This window comes from Lacerta agilis, chromosome 10 (genome assembly GCF_009819535.1).
Source record: "Lacerta agilis isolate rLacAgi1 chromosome 10, rLacAgi1.pri, whole genome shotgun sequence".
Taxonomy (NCBI): domain Eukaryota; kingdom Metazoa; phylum Chordata; class Lepidosauria; order Squamata; family Lacertidae; genus Lacerta; species Lacerta agilis.
The window spans coordinates 15,763,389-15,779,802 of record NC_046321.1 but is presented as its reverse complement, the minus strand read 5'-3'; the positions used below and the strand labels follow the sequence as shown (position 1 = coordinate 15,779,802).

Genomic DNA, 16,414 nt, shown 5'->3' with positions numbered 1-16,414 from the left:
TTTAATATTAACTTCTCAAAACTCAAGATGAACAATTCTCAGATTTAGTATTTTATTCCCAACGCAGAATGCACAGCATATTTGAGATACTTTAAAAAAAATTGTCTGGGTTAATAAAAAAACAAGTATGGTAGTAGGGAACTGGCATGCAACTATGTGACAAGTCCCTTTTACACTTTCTCCTATAGGGGACGTATCAAACACCTAGATGTGGTGACACTGCTCCGTCGGATACAGCCTCCACTGGGCTTTGGGAAACTCTGTCCTCACCGGGTAGCTTGCAAGGTATAACACTTCTTTTTTTTACCAAGTAGATCACATTAACAGAATCTAATCTTTGTTTGCAGTGCTATTTTTCTAGAAAAAGAGGTGCCGGAACTCACCTCCCTTGTTCTCTTATAATGGCACCCATCTGAGAGGTGCTGAAACTGAGTTCCAGATTTAAAAAAAAAGCCATTTGTTTGAGACCTCTCACTAGATCCAGACATTAGTCCCTACTAAGCATTCTATGGCTCTCGTAGCAACTGGTGTTTAGGATATGACAAAGCTTGGATAATGTTGCCTCTCCAATTTAATGTCAACATGTCCCTTAGCTGCTGTGTTCTGATCAGACCTGCCCACTACGGGAAGGGAATGTGAACTGATGTCAATTTGCCACACACACACACACACACACAATATATAATATATATATATATATATATATATTATATATAATATATATATATATATGCCTGAATATAAGCCTCACTTTTCCCCCAAATTCCAACCATGAGAAGTTACAAGTGCAGCTTATATTCGCAACCTTACGGTATGCAGATGCAGCTAGGAGCGTGAAGCAAACAGCGCCAGGAGCACGCAAAGCCATCCTCTCCCCCAAGGCCGGGAAGGGAGAGAGCACAGCTCCCCCCCCCATATGCAGCCAGGAGTAGCGAGGAATAGAGCAGCTTTGGGTGTTTTTTCTTTGTCTCCCTCCAATTTTAAAGGTGTGCCTATATTCAGGTGCTGCTTATATTCGGGTGCGGCTTATATTCGGGCCACTACGGTATATCACACCTATGCCCAAAAATGTGTAGTATCAGGGCAGTGTATATAAAAAATTAAAATCCACAGCAATTTAAAATGCCTTCCTTGGCGAAGCATTCTAAAATGGGGGTTCCAATACAGAGAAGGCACTGTTTTGAACATATACAGTGTATTTCTCCTAAAGGTAGTACACAGAGAAGGCCTCCTCTGATGAACGTAATACACAGAAAGGTTGATATGGGAGGAGGCACTCCTTCAGAAATATAAAGGACACCAACCTTTATCTTTTTCCTCCTCCAACCCCTTTCCTTTGGTATCATGTTTTTCAGATTGCAAATAAATGTAGTAAATGTTTTTTCAGATTGCAAATAAATCCCAAACACTGAGCCCAATTTTAGGTAGGCCTCAGTGCTGCAGCCATCTCCTGGCTAGATTTTTTGGTTGGACTACTGTCAGCATCAGCAGCTGCCTGCATGTGTCTGCACAGGCCCATGTGGGTGTGAGAATTTGCCAGAGAGAAAGATGAGAGAGGTGACTGCAGCAGGTAAGGTTGGAAGGGAGGAAAGGAAAGAAAGAAATCTAACAACAGACAGAGGAGAGAGTGAAGTGTAAGCAAAGGAAGAGAAAAACAGAAAAGAGGGAGGCAAAACAACAGATGAAATAATTGAGGAAAAAGACAAAGCACCTTGTGTGGCTGCTACACTTTCTTGCCTCTTCATGTATCTCTCTCACACTCATGCTGAGTGTCATATAGTGGTTAGGCCTAGAGTATAAGACTGCAACTTGGGGGACCTCCGGAGCCAGCGTCTCTATCTAGCTTAAGGAAATATGAACTAGAGCTGGAAAAGATACACAAAATGGAAATTAAAATTATCAAGGGATTAGAGCAACTCCCATATAAGGAAAGATTACAACATTTGGGGCTATTTCATTTAGAAAAATGTTAAGGATACATGATAGAGATGTAGAAGATTATGCATGGTGTTGAGAAAGTGGATAAGGAGAAGTTTTTATTCTCTCTTATAATACACCATCCAATGAAGCTGAATGGTAGAAGGAAAAACTAAAGAAAGTACTTCCACATGCAGCTCATAGTTAAACTCTGGAGTTCACCCCCGGAAGTGATAGCGACAACCACTAATTTGGATGGCTTTAAAAGCAGATTAGACAGATTCATGGAAGATGAATCAGAAGCTGTATATCTCTGTATACCAGATGCTGGGAATTAGAAGTGGGGGAAATGCTGTTGCGCTCAGATTCTGCCTGCAGGCTTCCTACAGGAACCTGATTGGCCACTGTGACCAATACAATATTGGACTAGATGGGCTCTTCTTGTGTTCTTAAGGAAATCACCGTGGCAAAGAATATAGCAATTTCCAAAGCGTGATTAGATAGCCATTGAAAATGATGTCGGTATTTATTTTATTTTATTTTTAAAATATACCACCTTATACCCAGAAGTCTCAGGGCGGTTCACAGAACAAAATCAAAATATAAATATATAATCAAAATAAAAATCCAATGACACCCCCCCAAAGAAACCACATTTTAAAAGAGCATAGGATGTCAATCAAATCAACCAAAGGCCTAGTTAAAAAGGAACATTTTTGCCTGACGCCTAAAGGTGTATAATGAAGCTGCCAGGCGAACTTCCCTGGGGAGAGCATTCCACAGACAGGGAGCCACTGCAGAGAAGGCATGTTCTCGTGTAGCCACCCTCCGGACCTTTCGAGGAAGAGGCTTTATAGGTCAAAACCAGCACTTTGAATTGGGCCCAAAAACTAATTGGTAGCCAGCGCAGTCGGACCAGGATCAGTGAAATATGAACAAACTGTCTTGCTTCAGTGAGCAACCTGGCCGCTGAATTCTGCACTACAGTGGTGCCCCGCTAGACGAAAATAATTCGTTCTGCGAATTTTTTCGTCTAGCGGTTTTTTCGTCTAGTGAAGCGGCAATGACAGCCGCGCTCCGCTAAACAAACAAAAAAAGACGAACATTTTTCGTCTTGCGAAGCAGCCCCATTGACTTTTTCATCTTGTGGGGCAGCTTCCGCTAAACAAATGCCGTTCGTCTAGCGAGTTTTTCGTCTAGCAAGGCATTCGTCTAGCGGGGCACCACTGTAGTTAAGGTTCCAAATCATCTTCAGAGGCAGCCCTAAACATAACACATTGCAGTAATCTAACCTTGAGGTTACCAGAGCATAGACAACAGTAGTTAGGCTTTCCCTGTCCAGATAGGGGCATAGCTGGGCCACCAGCCAAAGCTGATGGAAGGCACTCTGGGCCACTGAGGCCACCTGAGCCTCGAGCAACAGCAAAGGATCCATGAGTACCTCCTAGCTATGAACCTGCTCCTTCAGAGGAAGTGTAACCCATCAAGAGCAGGCGACCACCCACCCATCTGGTCTAGGGAACCACCCACTAACAGTGCCTCAGTTTTATCTGGATTGAGTTTCAGTTTGTTGGCTCTCATCCAGTCCATTACCGAGGCAAGACACTGGTCCAGCACTTCCACTGCCTCACCTGCAAATGCAAAGGAGAAATAGAGCTGAGTGTCATAGGCATACTGCTGACAACGTACCCCAAACCTCTGGATAAACCTACCCAGTGGCTTCATGTGATGTTAAACAACGTGGGGGGTAGGACTGAGCCCTGTGGAACCCCACATTGAAGGTTCCACAGGGCTGAAAAGCATTACCCAAGCAACACCCTCTGGGAACGACCACCCAGGTAGGACTGTAACCACTGCATAGCAGTGCCACACACCCCTTCCCCAGTTGAGACAGTCGCTCCAGAAGGATACCATGGTCGATGGTATCGAAAGCTGCTGAGAGGTTGAGAAGAATTAACAGAGACATGTCTCCCTTGCCAAACTCTGCCTCCTCCATCCTTTAGTGACTGGTAAGCCTCAGTAATTTACAGCCCTCTCACATGAACCCTGGAATAGAAAGTTTGAGAAGTTCTGATTTAGTCTGTTGGTAGCTGGACAACAATGCAGCATTTTCCATGAAAACTTATGGAAATGTCACTTTTGGTTGCAATATACCAAGTTTGTCCAGGAAGATTCAAAAGTCAAAAAATAAAGAACCTGGGGATGAGGGGTATAGCAGTATTGAACCTGATAAGAGAAAAGCATATGAATGAATATGGTTCATTAAGCATAATATTTTCTCTATTTTTTCAATCCTCATAGCGCCTTGTGTCCATGAATATGCCACTAAATAGTGATGGGACTGTCATGTTTAATGCAACTTTGTTTGCACTGGTCAGAACAGCACTGAGGATCAAAACAGAAGGTAAGACTCTTAAGGTGCAGTATGATTGTGTGGGATACTATCAAAGCTGGGCCATGGACAGCAGCAGTCTGGAGTGAGTCAGGAACCGGGAGTCAGAACTAAAGACGAATACAGACCAAAGTGCCATTTATATTTGGACAGACATCAAGTGATTGGGGTAAGCAGTTTAGTCACATTTTTAAGGTATGGTTTTTACACCTATACTGTAATGCCGTATAATTTAATTCATAATAACAAATTAATTAATTCTTCACAGTTTAGGCAGGTGTGCAGTCATGTACAAAATTACCTTATTATAACACCATTCTTTTGTTGCTGGGAGAGATACATGACTTTTCTCAAGGCTGACTTTGCTTTTACTCTGTTCAAATTCACATTTACAAAGTGACTGTCGGCTAACTTTCAGGATTAATATAGTGATGTAGTGAAGCTAAGTTCATAATACAGAAAACTAGAACTGAGTACACAGTTAATCATACCTCATTATGAGTCTGATAATGTTTTATTATGGTTTTATATTTGCTGGAAGCCGCCCAGAGTGGGGGGCAACCCAGTCAGATGGGCGGGGTACAAATAATGAAGTATTATTATCATCAGTCTAGATCTATTTAAAGTTCATCCATAGCTACAATTGTTGCTACAAGAAAGCCTTAAATCTCTAGCTATATAAGAATCATATTATACAAATGTGTTAATAGTAGCCTTGAGTTTTACTTGAAAAGGACCAAGTTGACCTAATTGCTAGTGTTTTTGCTGCTCTTGAAACTTCCTCCTGCTGAATAGAGTCTTTATTTGCACTACAATTTTTCTTCCTGGATGCATCTGTATTCAACATTATAACTATGTTAGACCTGGCTTTATCATTATACAGGGGCGTATTATTTCTAGGGTTATTTTCCCTGTATTTCTCACTCTCAGAATCCCTAGATTGTCTTCACACAACCTTTCCACTGAGAGAGGAGTATTCCTTTTTTTCTTTTCTTTTTTTTGTAAATAAATTTTTATTTTTTCTTCTTTCCACAATAAGTAATAATTCCACAAATAACATCAAAAACAGGTTTTCCTCCCTTTCCCCATATATACATTTATCCTTTCAACACTATCTCTTGTGAGATTCTTAAAATCTCACTACTTCCCTCCATTTCCACTTCTGGTTCCTTATATATACCAAATTCTTCTGCATTTCCATATCTACGCTTAACCCATTATTATATCCTTAATTATCCAAATTTCTGGTAATTGTAAATGTTTAGTTGAAGCCTGCTAATGTTTCAGCTTGTTTATAATATTTTTGCACATATACAATAAATGTTTCCCACTCTTTTAAACTTCTCATTATCATGGTCTCTGAGCTTTGCTGTCAGTTTTGCCATCTCCGCATAGTCCATAAGTTTGATTTGCCATTCTTCTTTTGTTGGTATCGTTTCTTCCCTCCATCTTTGAGCTAACAGGATCCTTGCCGCTGTTGTGGCGTACATAAATATCCCCTTCTGTTTTTTGGGTGGTTCAGCTCCTATTAATCCTATCAAGAAAGCTTCTGGTTTTTTAACAAAAGACATTTTGAACATTTTTTTCAATTCATTATAAATCATTTCCCAGAAAAACAAATACTTTTGAGGAAACAGTGCATATGTGCTAAGGAATACTCCTCTGGGAAATGAAAGAGGAGTATTCCTTAGCACATATGTATTGTTTCCTCAAAAGTATTTTTTATGGTAAAATGCACAAGCTGGCAGCAGAATTCGGTGGCTGTAATAATTTGTATCGAGCAACATGGAAACCTGATTTTAAACAGATAATCCCACAGAAGATTTGGGATTTTTTTTTATGAGTGCAGATCCCAAAATCTGCTCTGTGCATAACCAAAAGGGAGAACATTTGTAAGTCTGTGAGTAGGTGGTATTTAATACTACACCGTTTTGGTCAAATCTATCCCCAATCTGAAGAAAGGAGTTGGGGGTTCCTTACTAGAATGCATGCAAGTGGGGATTTCCCTGTCGCATTCTGCCCCCACCCCATTCTGGCCTCTTCCGCCCCCTTTTGTGCCAAAAACAGTGTGTGTGTGCAGTCACGTGTGACTTGAACTCATGCGAGTCTGGTGTTGCCTGTAACATCTTTTTTTGTCCTCCCCTAACATTAAGCAGTTTGGACAAATCAGTAAAACCATAGGTACTGACCTTCCATTTCACCTGTTCTTTATTCTGTTTAGATTTACAAAATGCTAGGTGAAAATGGTAACTCACCTTTCAATAGCAGCAGTAGAAAAAGACAACCCTGCTTTCATTGATTAGTGGTGTCTGAAGGTATCGGATATGGCTTACTCAGTCAAACTGACTAATATGATAACAGTTAGAGAAGGGAGACAGCAAAATATGTATTTATTGATAGAGTTTCTTTATTCAGTACAGAAATGACACAATTCACTTTTACCATGTTTTAAGGTGGATTTAAGCAACAGTGCTGGTGTTCTGTGAGCTTTGCTTTTGCAATTAATACTGCAAACTTTGCAATATATGGTTATATAACTGCATATATTATTATGTACTTTACATCTTGTATGTTCACCAATAATAATAAAAAATACATGCCCTTCTGCTTTATCCACATGCAGTCTCTCACACCATGCTATGCAGGTCATAAAAGCCAGCAAAAAGTTTTTTTCTCCTTCATTATTTTGTACAGGCTTAATTGTATTAGCTAGAATCAAAGATGTTTCTGAGAGACTTGTCTTAAAATTACTTCTCGGACTACTGTTTCTTCTGGCAGGCAACTTGGAGCAAGCAAATGAAGAGCTGCGTGCAATAATTAAAAAGATTTGGAAGCGCACCAGCATGAAGCTGTTGGATCAGGTTGTGCCCCCAGCAGGTGGTGAGCACACCTTTTTTCTGTATTTAATACTGAAGGACAAATCAATATTTTTCCATGCAAAGAAATATTTATGATGGCGATGGCTAGACAAATAATAGCCAAGAACTGGAAATGACAAGCTGAACCTCTGGTACATAAGTATTAGTGCGTAGAAATCTGCATTAACAGAAAAAATGACAAAACAATTGAGAGCAGCCAAACAGATATAGACAACTTTATTGAAAAAAATTATTCTTCTTACTACTTTTGGAAACAAAAGAAGATCACTATGTAAGGCATTTAGATACACATGACAAACTCTGGTGTGCATTTTAGGATAAGATACATGAAAAGCTACTCCCTATTGTTATCAGTTATAAACTTAAATAGTACACTGATATGTATACAATCTCCCTTTCTACCTACCATTATTTGTTCCTCTTTCTATTCTGCTTACATGTTAAACATGGAAAAATAAAATAATTTTTTTTAATTCTCTGTAACATGCTCTGTAATTACTTGGAATAGAGAAGCCTAGCTTCTCTTTATAGTACAGTGGTACCTCGACTTACGAATTTAATCCATTCCGAATGCACATTCGTAGGTCGAAAAATTCATAAGTCGAAAAAAGCGATTTTCCCATAGGAATGCATTGGAAACGAAAAATTCGGAAAAATTCGTAAGTCAAGTAAACCGCATCTAAAATTTGTAAGTTGAGTAAACCCCATCTAAAACCGCCAACAGATGTCCTTTGGATGTCGAAAAATTTGTAGGCGTGCGGGCACTTTTTCATTCGTAAGTCGAAAAATTCGTATGTTGAGTAATTCGTAAGTCGAGGTACCACTGTATATGAGAATAACTATTTGCCTGGCTGGGCATTACCACCAGTAAATAACTATGCACTGATGAATGAGAAAGCAACAAATAAATATAATTATTTTCAGCTTCTTCTATGCTTTTAAACTTAGATGATGAGGTAACAGTTGGAAAGTTTTATGCTACATTCCTGATTCAAGAGTATTTCCGAAAATTCAAGAAACGCAAAGAACAGGGCCTTGTTGGCAAACCTTCACAGAGGAATGCTCTTTCCCTCCAGGTAAGAAACAGATATTGCTTAATATTATGATATTGATCCACCACATCCACCATTTCCATAGGGTTACAGGGACCAGACAGAGGGCCTTCCTGGTAGTGGTGCCCACCGTGTGGAACACCCTTCCATCAGATGTCAAGGAAATAAGCAGCTATCCTATTTTTAAAAGACAGCTGAAGGCAGCCCTGTTTAGGGAAGTTTGTAATATTAATGCTGTACTGTTTTAACATTCATTTGGAAGCCGCCCAGAGTGGCTGGGGAAACTCAGCCAGATGAGCAGGGTACAAATAAATTATTATTATTATTATTATTATTATTATCCTTCCACCAAAGATATAAACCAACAAATCTCAAACTGTGGGAACATGGGGAGGTACAACATCCTATTTGATGAGTCCTAGACCTAATTTTAAATGTATTCTGACTAAATCACCATTGAATGCCAGCTTTTGCCCCTGCAAGACATGGCTATACCAGGTATCCTTTTGTGAACTTTTTATTGATTCTCTTAGCTCCTGTGGAACAAGCTTCAATTTTTCACAGGCTTTTCATTTCCATGATACCTTAATAAACACTCCCATTTATCTGTCTGTACTAGAATAGGGAGTGGGTGGCGCTGTGGTCTAAACCACTGAGCCTCTTGGGCTTGCCAATCAGAAGGTTGGTGGTTTGAATCTGCACAACAGGGTGAGCTCCTGTTGCTTTGTCCCAGCTTCTGCCAACCTAGCAGTTTGAAAGCATACCACTGCAAGTAGATAAATAGGTACCGCTGTGGTGGGAAAGTAAACAGTGTTTTCTGTGTGCTCTGGCACTTGTCACAGTCCTCCATGCACCAGTAGCGATTTAGTCATGCTGGCCACATGACCTGAAAAGCAAATGCTGGCTCCCTCAGCCTGAAAAGTGAGATGAGCGCTGCACCCCATAGTCGCCTTTGACTGGACTTAACCATCCAGGGTCTTTTATCTTTTTTACATTTGTCTGTTCCAATATTAGAATAAGCTTCTGCAGTCATGTAGTTTGCCAGTTTTTGCTTAAAACTGAAAACTTGTTTCTAGCAATGGAAAGGAGAGGCAAGAAGAGGCTACTTATGCCCTTCCTTGCACAACAGCTTTGCAATGTAGGTCAGTTGCATCCTAAACTGTCTGGTTGCTGCCACCACACTCCCTATTAACCACTATAAGCCCCAGGTTAGGTGAAATCTGGGAGGTCAGAAATTGCTTTCTAAAAGGACATTGTCCTGGCCCTTGCTGACAGATGAAGAACTCAAACTTGGATTTCTGTTTCTTCCAAACTACATAATGCACAAATCTATTATATAGTATAGATATGGCTAAGCATGAATGAAACGTTGATCCAATAAATTCTACAACCCTGCCTCTTCCTTTGAAAAGCAGGATGGGAACAAGCCTTAGCATGGCAAAAGACAGGCATTTCTGCTCTGGGTAGGCAATGAGGAACTTCTGTGAGTGGGCGCCAGCATATGCATAACCCATGGCAAAAGAGATACAGACTCAGTATCCAACTTATTCTCAGACGCCTCCCCCAGCAGATGATTCCTCACTAACAGAATATATTTTTGTCCTCCATTCTGTACCCTCGATTTGCACCTATTTCCCTCCCTCTCCTTTCCCCTCCCTCCTCTGTTTGTCCACCCTGCTTGCACAGACCATGTCCATGGTAACCTCCTTCATCATCCTCCTCCTCCAGGAGTCGATCACTCACACAAAATGGTTGCTACCTGTAGTTACATGGGATGGGAAGGGGATCCTCTAGGGGTATAATGTGTAGGAAGTGGCAGTGGGGTTGGCAAGTGGAGCAAGCAAGGGCGCAACCGCTAGTTAAGAATAACAAAGAAGGAAGAGGGCAAACAGATAAAGCAGAATATTGAAAATAACTTTGAACTTGTTGGTTCAAAGCTATCTAACCTAACTATGTGACTTACAAAAAAGGCTTCTGTTCTAATGAAAATGCAGTGTAGATGCCAGTTGCAGAGTGTTATGATGGTCGATGAGGGACAAGAGACGCTGATGTGAAGGATCCCGATATGAGTGGCCAAAACCTGCATGGGCACAGTCCATGTTTTAAGGTTTTCCTTCCATATTGAGTTGAGTGACAGCTGGCACTTTTTCAGCCAGAGCACAGGTCACATCTGCAAACACCTTTAGGGAAGTTTGGGAGATGGTAGTCATCTCCTGGGAATAGGGGGAAGTGCCTATCTGAGGAACTGATATTTCTTGATGTTGCTGCCAGACAGAACTTGGTGTCCGGTACTGGTACTGGTAGGTGGTTGTGCCTGGTTCATTCAGCAAAATGTAGGGCAAAAGAGCAGAGCTTTTCTCCACATGTCTTATTTACTAAGGAGAAATAACTAGGAAAAATTCAAGTTCCATGTTGGATTTTTGATATAGATTTTTGGTATAGGACCTCAAGAATAGCTGGTGAGAGACATGCGGCTGAGCTGGAGCTACCAGCTCAAACCTGCTGAGTTTCTGAGCTAGAATAGGATCAAACAATAGGCTTATTTCCTCCTAAGGTAAGGGGAAGTGACATAGTTAAGCCTGACAGGACAGCTTACTCTATGACATTAACTCCTTCATGCATTAATTAGACTTAAGTCCATTGGTTATATGAGGCTGGTTACCCCACCACTACAACACCCCATTTCATTGAGGCTCAGTAGCTCTTAGGTGCCCAGTTCCAATTAAGTGTCACTATTTTTTCTCTAACCTACTGATGTGCTAAATTATACTATTTTACAGGCTGGTTTGCGCACATTACATGATATTGGACCAGAAATTCGACGGGCAATCTCTGGAGACTTAACAGCTGAAGAAGAATTAGATAAGGCCATGAAAGAAGCTGTTTCTGCTGCCTCTGAAGATGATATTTCAGAGTAAGTACTTTTCTAAAAACCTCCATTGGCCTATGGAATGAGATCATACTCTAACATACCAAATCACAAAAATGTTAACTAATTTTGGAATTTGAAAAGAAGTTAACTGACTATTAAAATTATAATTAAATAAGCAAATCTGTTATATCCAACAGGAAGCAATGTCCCCTGATTCTGTCAGATCAATAATTAAGGTTGGTTAGTTGAGGGATGGATTGCCTCTTTAGGTTTACTAGGGAGCAGCTTGTCTGCACTTCTCTCTCTCCCTAGATTTGATGTCAACCAGATGAAACCCTATTCACTTCTCTACTTAGATGGCAGTTAACTATGGAGGCTTAAAATTTGTCGTGCTTAATGTAAATGGCCTTAAAGGTAAAGGTAAAGGAACCCCTGACCATTAGGTCCAGTCGCGGATGACTCTGGGGTTGCGACACTCATCTCGCTTTACTGGCTGAGGGAGCCGGCGTTTGTCCGTAGACAGCTTCCGGGTCATGTGGCCAGCATGACTATGCCGCTTCTGGCGAACCAGAGCAGCGCACGGAAACGCTGTTTACCTTTCCGCTGGAGCGGGTCCCTATCTACTTGCACTTGATGTGCTTTCGAACTGCTAGGTTGGCAGGAGCAGGGACCGAGCAACAGGAGCTCACCCCGTCGCAGGGATTCAAACCCCCGACCTTCTGATCAGCAAGTCCTAGGCTCTGTAGTTTAACCCACAGCACCACCCACGTCCCATGCACAAGTTGCCACTGCCCTGAAGAGATGCGCCCTGATACAGTAATGCTTCAGGAGATATATCAGTGAAGGGAGTCTTCTCAATGGCTGTTAAAAGGAACCTGGATTGATGACTAGCTCTGCTCTTTTGGGAGGATAGCATATCAACAGCATGAGCCATTTGGATGTTCCAGAAGTCGGCCAGGGCTTTGTGGTGCATCTTGGGACAGCCTTAAAATGGGATTAAACAAATTCATAGAGAATTAAGCTATCAATAGCTATTAGCCATGATAGCTTATGTTCTACCTCCACTGCCAGGGGCAGTATGCTTCTGAACACCAGCTGCTGAGAATCATAAATGGAGAGTGGTTCTCTTCATGTCCTGCTTGAAATATTGGTGAAAATAATGACCATGCCTCACTTCAAACAATACTGCACTCATGCATAAAATAAACACATTGGAAGTGTCTATTTGACCCACTCACTAAGAATATGTTTTTGATTTTGCTCACAGAGAGCAGGTGGCTTGTTTGGAAATCATGTCGGCTACTACCAAAGTGATGGGAGAAGTTCATTCCCTCAGACATTCACCACTCAGCGCCCTTTGCACATCAATAAATCTAGCAGCAATCAGGGAGACACTGAATCCCCATCCCATGAGAAGCTTGTGGATTCCACTTTCACTCCAAGCAGCTACTCATCATCCGGCTCCAATGCTAACATCAACAATGCCAACAACACTGCCTTGAGTCGCTTCCCCAGCCCACCAAGCTACCCCAGCACTGTCAGTACTGTGGAAGGCCACGGCACCCCTCTATCACCCACTGCACGGATCCAAGAAGTTCCTTGGAAGCTTGGCTGCAGAAGGTAAAGAGCAGTAACTGTAGCAGTAGTTCTATTATTTCCTATAAATATAGGGATATTTATTTTTTGCATTCTTCCCCCTTCCTTTGCTCTTTGCACACTTGTAGGCCATCCATATATGTGAAGAGCCACAGAAGAATTAGTCATGAGTAAGTCTCCCAGCCTAATATATGACCCAGAGAATGAAATAATAACCATAGGGAACAAGACTTGAGAGAGTTTGTGTTTTCTCAAATAGAGATGAAATGAACATTATTGTCTAGTAGAAAAGTATTAGTACAACACCTAAGCATCTGCTGTAAGATGATTTGACACCTCTACTTTGAATTGATGGAAAGTGAGCTTGAAAGTGTTGCTAACATAGCCCTATCGCAAATGCAATGTGTTTCGAACTCATATTTTTTAACATTTCACTGTTTAGCAATAAAGTCCTTGGTTAATTTTAAAGATCATTTAAGAAATAGTAGTTATCATTCATAATATAATTGATTCTTTTGATTTTCAGATGAGTTTACATCAATTTACATAAATGTAACTAAGTCTAGAGCAGTCATTTCTTTTGCAAGACAAGTGCTTTTTCAAGAACTAGTATTGTTCTGTTTTTCTACTTTTTCTGCAAATCCAAAAGAAATCCAAATCTATTTTATTTATTTTTCCTTTCCATCTATATTCCTGATTTGATCTTCTTTTCCTTCCTATACTTCCCTGAAGAACTAGGACACATTACTATGAAACACTGGGGCGGTAGGTCTTTCTCTTCCTGCTCTTAACATGCTTAGGATATAAGTTACTTTATAGACAGATATTAAATACAAACTATTTATTTTCAGTACTGACAGACCTAGTGAAAGAGCAAGAGATCACATCACTTAACAAATAAATGATTAATTTGTTGTAATGTACGGCATAGACTTACAATAAATTAATTTGAATGAGTTATGTAGAGCACTTATAAGTCATTTTGTAACTAATTCTGAGTGCTCAGGTCAAAGTACAAACTATGTGGGAGAGCCCTGACTGATCTTCCAACTTTCTTTGAAAAATTACTGTAATGTGCTTGTATGTTCAAGCGCAATGAATCTGCTGCCTGGTCCCTTGTGAACATACACAGGACTACGTTCATGGATCAAAACAGGCCACAACTTTATTGATTACATATCTAAGTGGACTTTGGCCTGGGCATTGCATGATTATCAGTTCAATCAGCCCACCTGATGGATGAGGATGTGTCCTCTTTTTAACCCTGGGAAGCAAACCCAAGTGGAGACTGCCACTCAAGTGATGCTTCCCAAAGCCTGTCTGTGATTCGCCAATTTCACAGGCAGGCAAATTCAAATTAAATTCATTTTTAAAAATACTGAATAGTAGTTGTGGGGAACTCCTCATCTATTCAGAGTGGCACCAGAGCTGGAATAAATGTTTGACCTTTCACCTGTGCTGTTTGCTAGAATAAAATTATGCACAGCCAAAGAGAGAGAGCTGTAATTTGCCTTGTGGAGACAAATAGTGATCTTTACTTTATACCACACAAGGCAAATAGTAGGTTTGAGGGGCGTTCAAAACAGTGTAGGAATATTACAAATCCCTCCTGCCCCACTACTGCTCTGAACAAATTTGTGGATTCATTTAAGGTCTATTTGTTCTTTTAAAACTGGGAGATCTATCATGAATCTCCAGCATACCGTATAATTTGGTCTCCCAAAGTCTGTTTTTTTCTGCTCTTTCAATGCATTTTTAAGTATGAAATGATTAGTCTATTCTGATTTAGTGGTGATGAGTTCAGAACAATGCTGTTATTTCACATTAACGTAGAAAGATTTTATTTTTCCACTAAATACTGATAACTGATAAATGTAAAGTAACAGTAATGGGAAACTGCTTAAGTAATCAATATAGGTTGTGGACACCAATTACAGTTTACCTTTGCTGTATAGGCAAGTTCTTCAGCAGTTATATCTCAGTATAGCATCAACAGGGGAAAGTGTCATATGTTCATACATAAGCCCTGAATAAGCTACAGAAACATTTGCTTGATCAATCAGTTTGTATCTCAGGTTTGCTTCTCCAATCTTCTACGGTTAACATTGCAGTGTTGTATCTTGGAGTTTATTTATTTAATATATTTATTTATATACCACTTCCTAAGATCCTAAGTTACGGTTTAAAAAGTTATCACTTTAGTTTGCTTTTGGGAAGTGATGCAAAAGTTCTATTTCAGAAGTATGGACAAGCATCAAGAACATGAAGCCTAAAGTACATGCTTTTTGTCCCCACCCTCACTCATCTCAAAATTTCCATGTTAGTTCTGACACAGTTAAGGGCTATACGTAAGGACTGCATCACACTTTTCTCACAGTTTATGTTTTGTGTGATTTCTTTGAATGGGTTATATAATAATGCAAAAGGAATATGTGTTTCTACATTGCCTTCACTATTTCTATTTCTCTTATATTCATTAGATCCTGTTCCAGAGACAGTCAGGTGGCTATTGTTTGTGAGGAGGAGACTTGTCAAGAGGAAGAGAAATATGATGAGCAACTGAATGAAGAAATTGAGTACTGTGGTGAACCAAAGCTGGTACCAACTGAAACGTGAGTATTTCACTATTGCAGCCAAGTAGAAGTTGTTGGGGGTTGGGGGGGGGCCTCCTGCAACTCCAAACTCATAAAGCAAAAATCCCAGAGTTCCCATGTATTTCAAGTAAGGGAGTGAGGCTACAAGTATACTTATACTGCCATTTTTCTCCATCCAACCATAGCACAGTTTGACCCTAGACTCTGATCCTAGCTTCCAGTCCTAATAGCACAAATCATCCTACGTGTTGCAGGATGGGACAATATATTTCCAATCTGTACCAACTCATACCTCAAATAAGAGCCATGTCCTCATTCAAATCTAACTTGTCCTTTTCCATTACAGGCTCTCATGTAAAGATGATGAACACAGACAGTTAACTCCACCTGAAAACAACATTAGATACTCTCCAAAGAGTGGGTTCCTGCATTCTTCATCACTAAGTAATTATTCCAGATTCATATGACAAACATGAAATGATATCTCTTCAGATTTTCTAACCACAAGCATTTTTTTTACCACATGGGCATGTTGGGAGTACTGGGGTTCAGCCAATTTGAAAAACATTGACACATACAAAAAATATTCTGCAGCTGTGGGAATTGTTAGGCTGCCTGTTTTAAATTTTTCAGAGCAGAATAGTTCTAATTCTCTCAAATAGCAAATGGGGTTTTAACCCTTTCTCAACAGTACTACTTATACAACAGATACATAGTCCAATGACAGAATATTTCACTACCCCAAAAAATACCTGTCAGGAAACCCCCCTCCCCACGGCAGGTAGCATCTCAGGAGCGCTTGCAGTACAGGGAACCACACCTATTGTTCACTAGTTCGTCATCCTCCTCCTCAGCAGGAAGCGACCATTCCTCCAGTGGGGAGGGGGAGTTAGAGGCAGGAAGTCTGCGCAGGGGCTGTGAAGAGATCGCAGAGCCTGAGTACCAAGGGGGAAGCGGGGAACAGGGACAGTTTCCTGCGCCCCGAGTTCGCAGACAGGAAAGACATGGAAGGGGGAGGCGGGGGTTCAGGATCCCACGCCTCTTTTGCTGGACAAAGAACCGGAAGGGTTCATTCCCGGACTCTGCAAAGGGATGAGATGGACGTTTGAACT

General features: G+C 40.7%; 1 protein-coding gene across 42 annotated transcripts in view; it reads left to right on the top strand.

The window, feature by feature from the left end:
• Positions 1-15,319, top strand: part of CACNA1C (calcium voltage-gated channel subunit alpha1 C) — a 487,946-nt gene extending 472,627 nt beyond the window's left edge. For 41 of the 42 annotated variants that reach the window (XM_033162041.1, XM_033162040.1, XM_033162082.1 and 38 more), the window contains 7 exons: positions 189-285; positions 4,219-4,321; positions 7,088-7,189; positions 8,137-8,264; positions 11,021-11,154; positions 12,380-12,732; positions 15,189-15,319. In XM_033162041.1, the coding sequence (XP_033017932.1) occupies positions 189-285; positions 4,219-4,321; positions 7,088-7,189; positions 8,137-8,264; positions 11,021-11,154; positions 12,380-12,614 (799 nt within the window). In that variant the 3' untranslated portion in view covers positions 12,615-12,732; positions 15,189-15,319. Of the gene's footprint in view, positions 1-188; positions 286-4,218; positions 4,322-7,087; positions 7,190-8,136; positions 8,265-11,020; positions 11,155-12,379; positions 12,733-13,440; positions 13,474-15,188 lie in introns of those variants that run through there. The other variant, XM_033162042.1, reaches the window with a different exon arrangement.
• Positions 15,320-16,414: the final 1,095 nt, after the last annotated feature.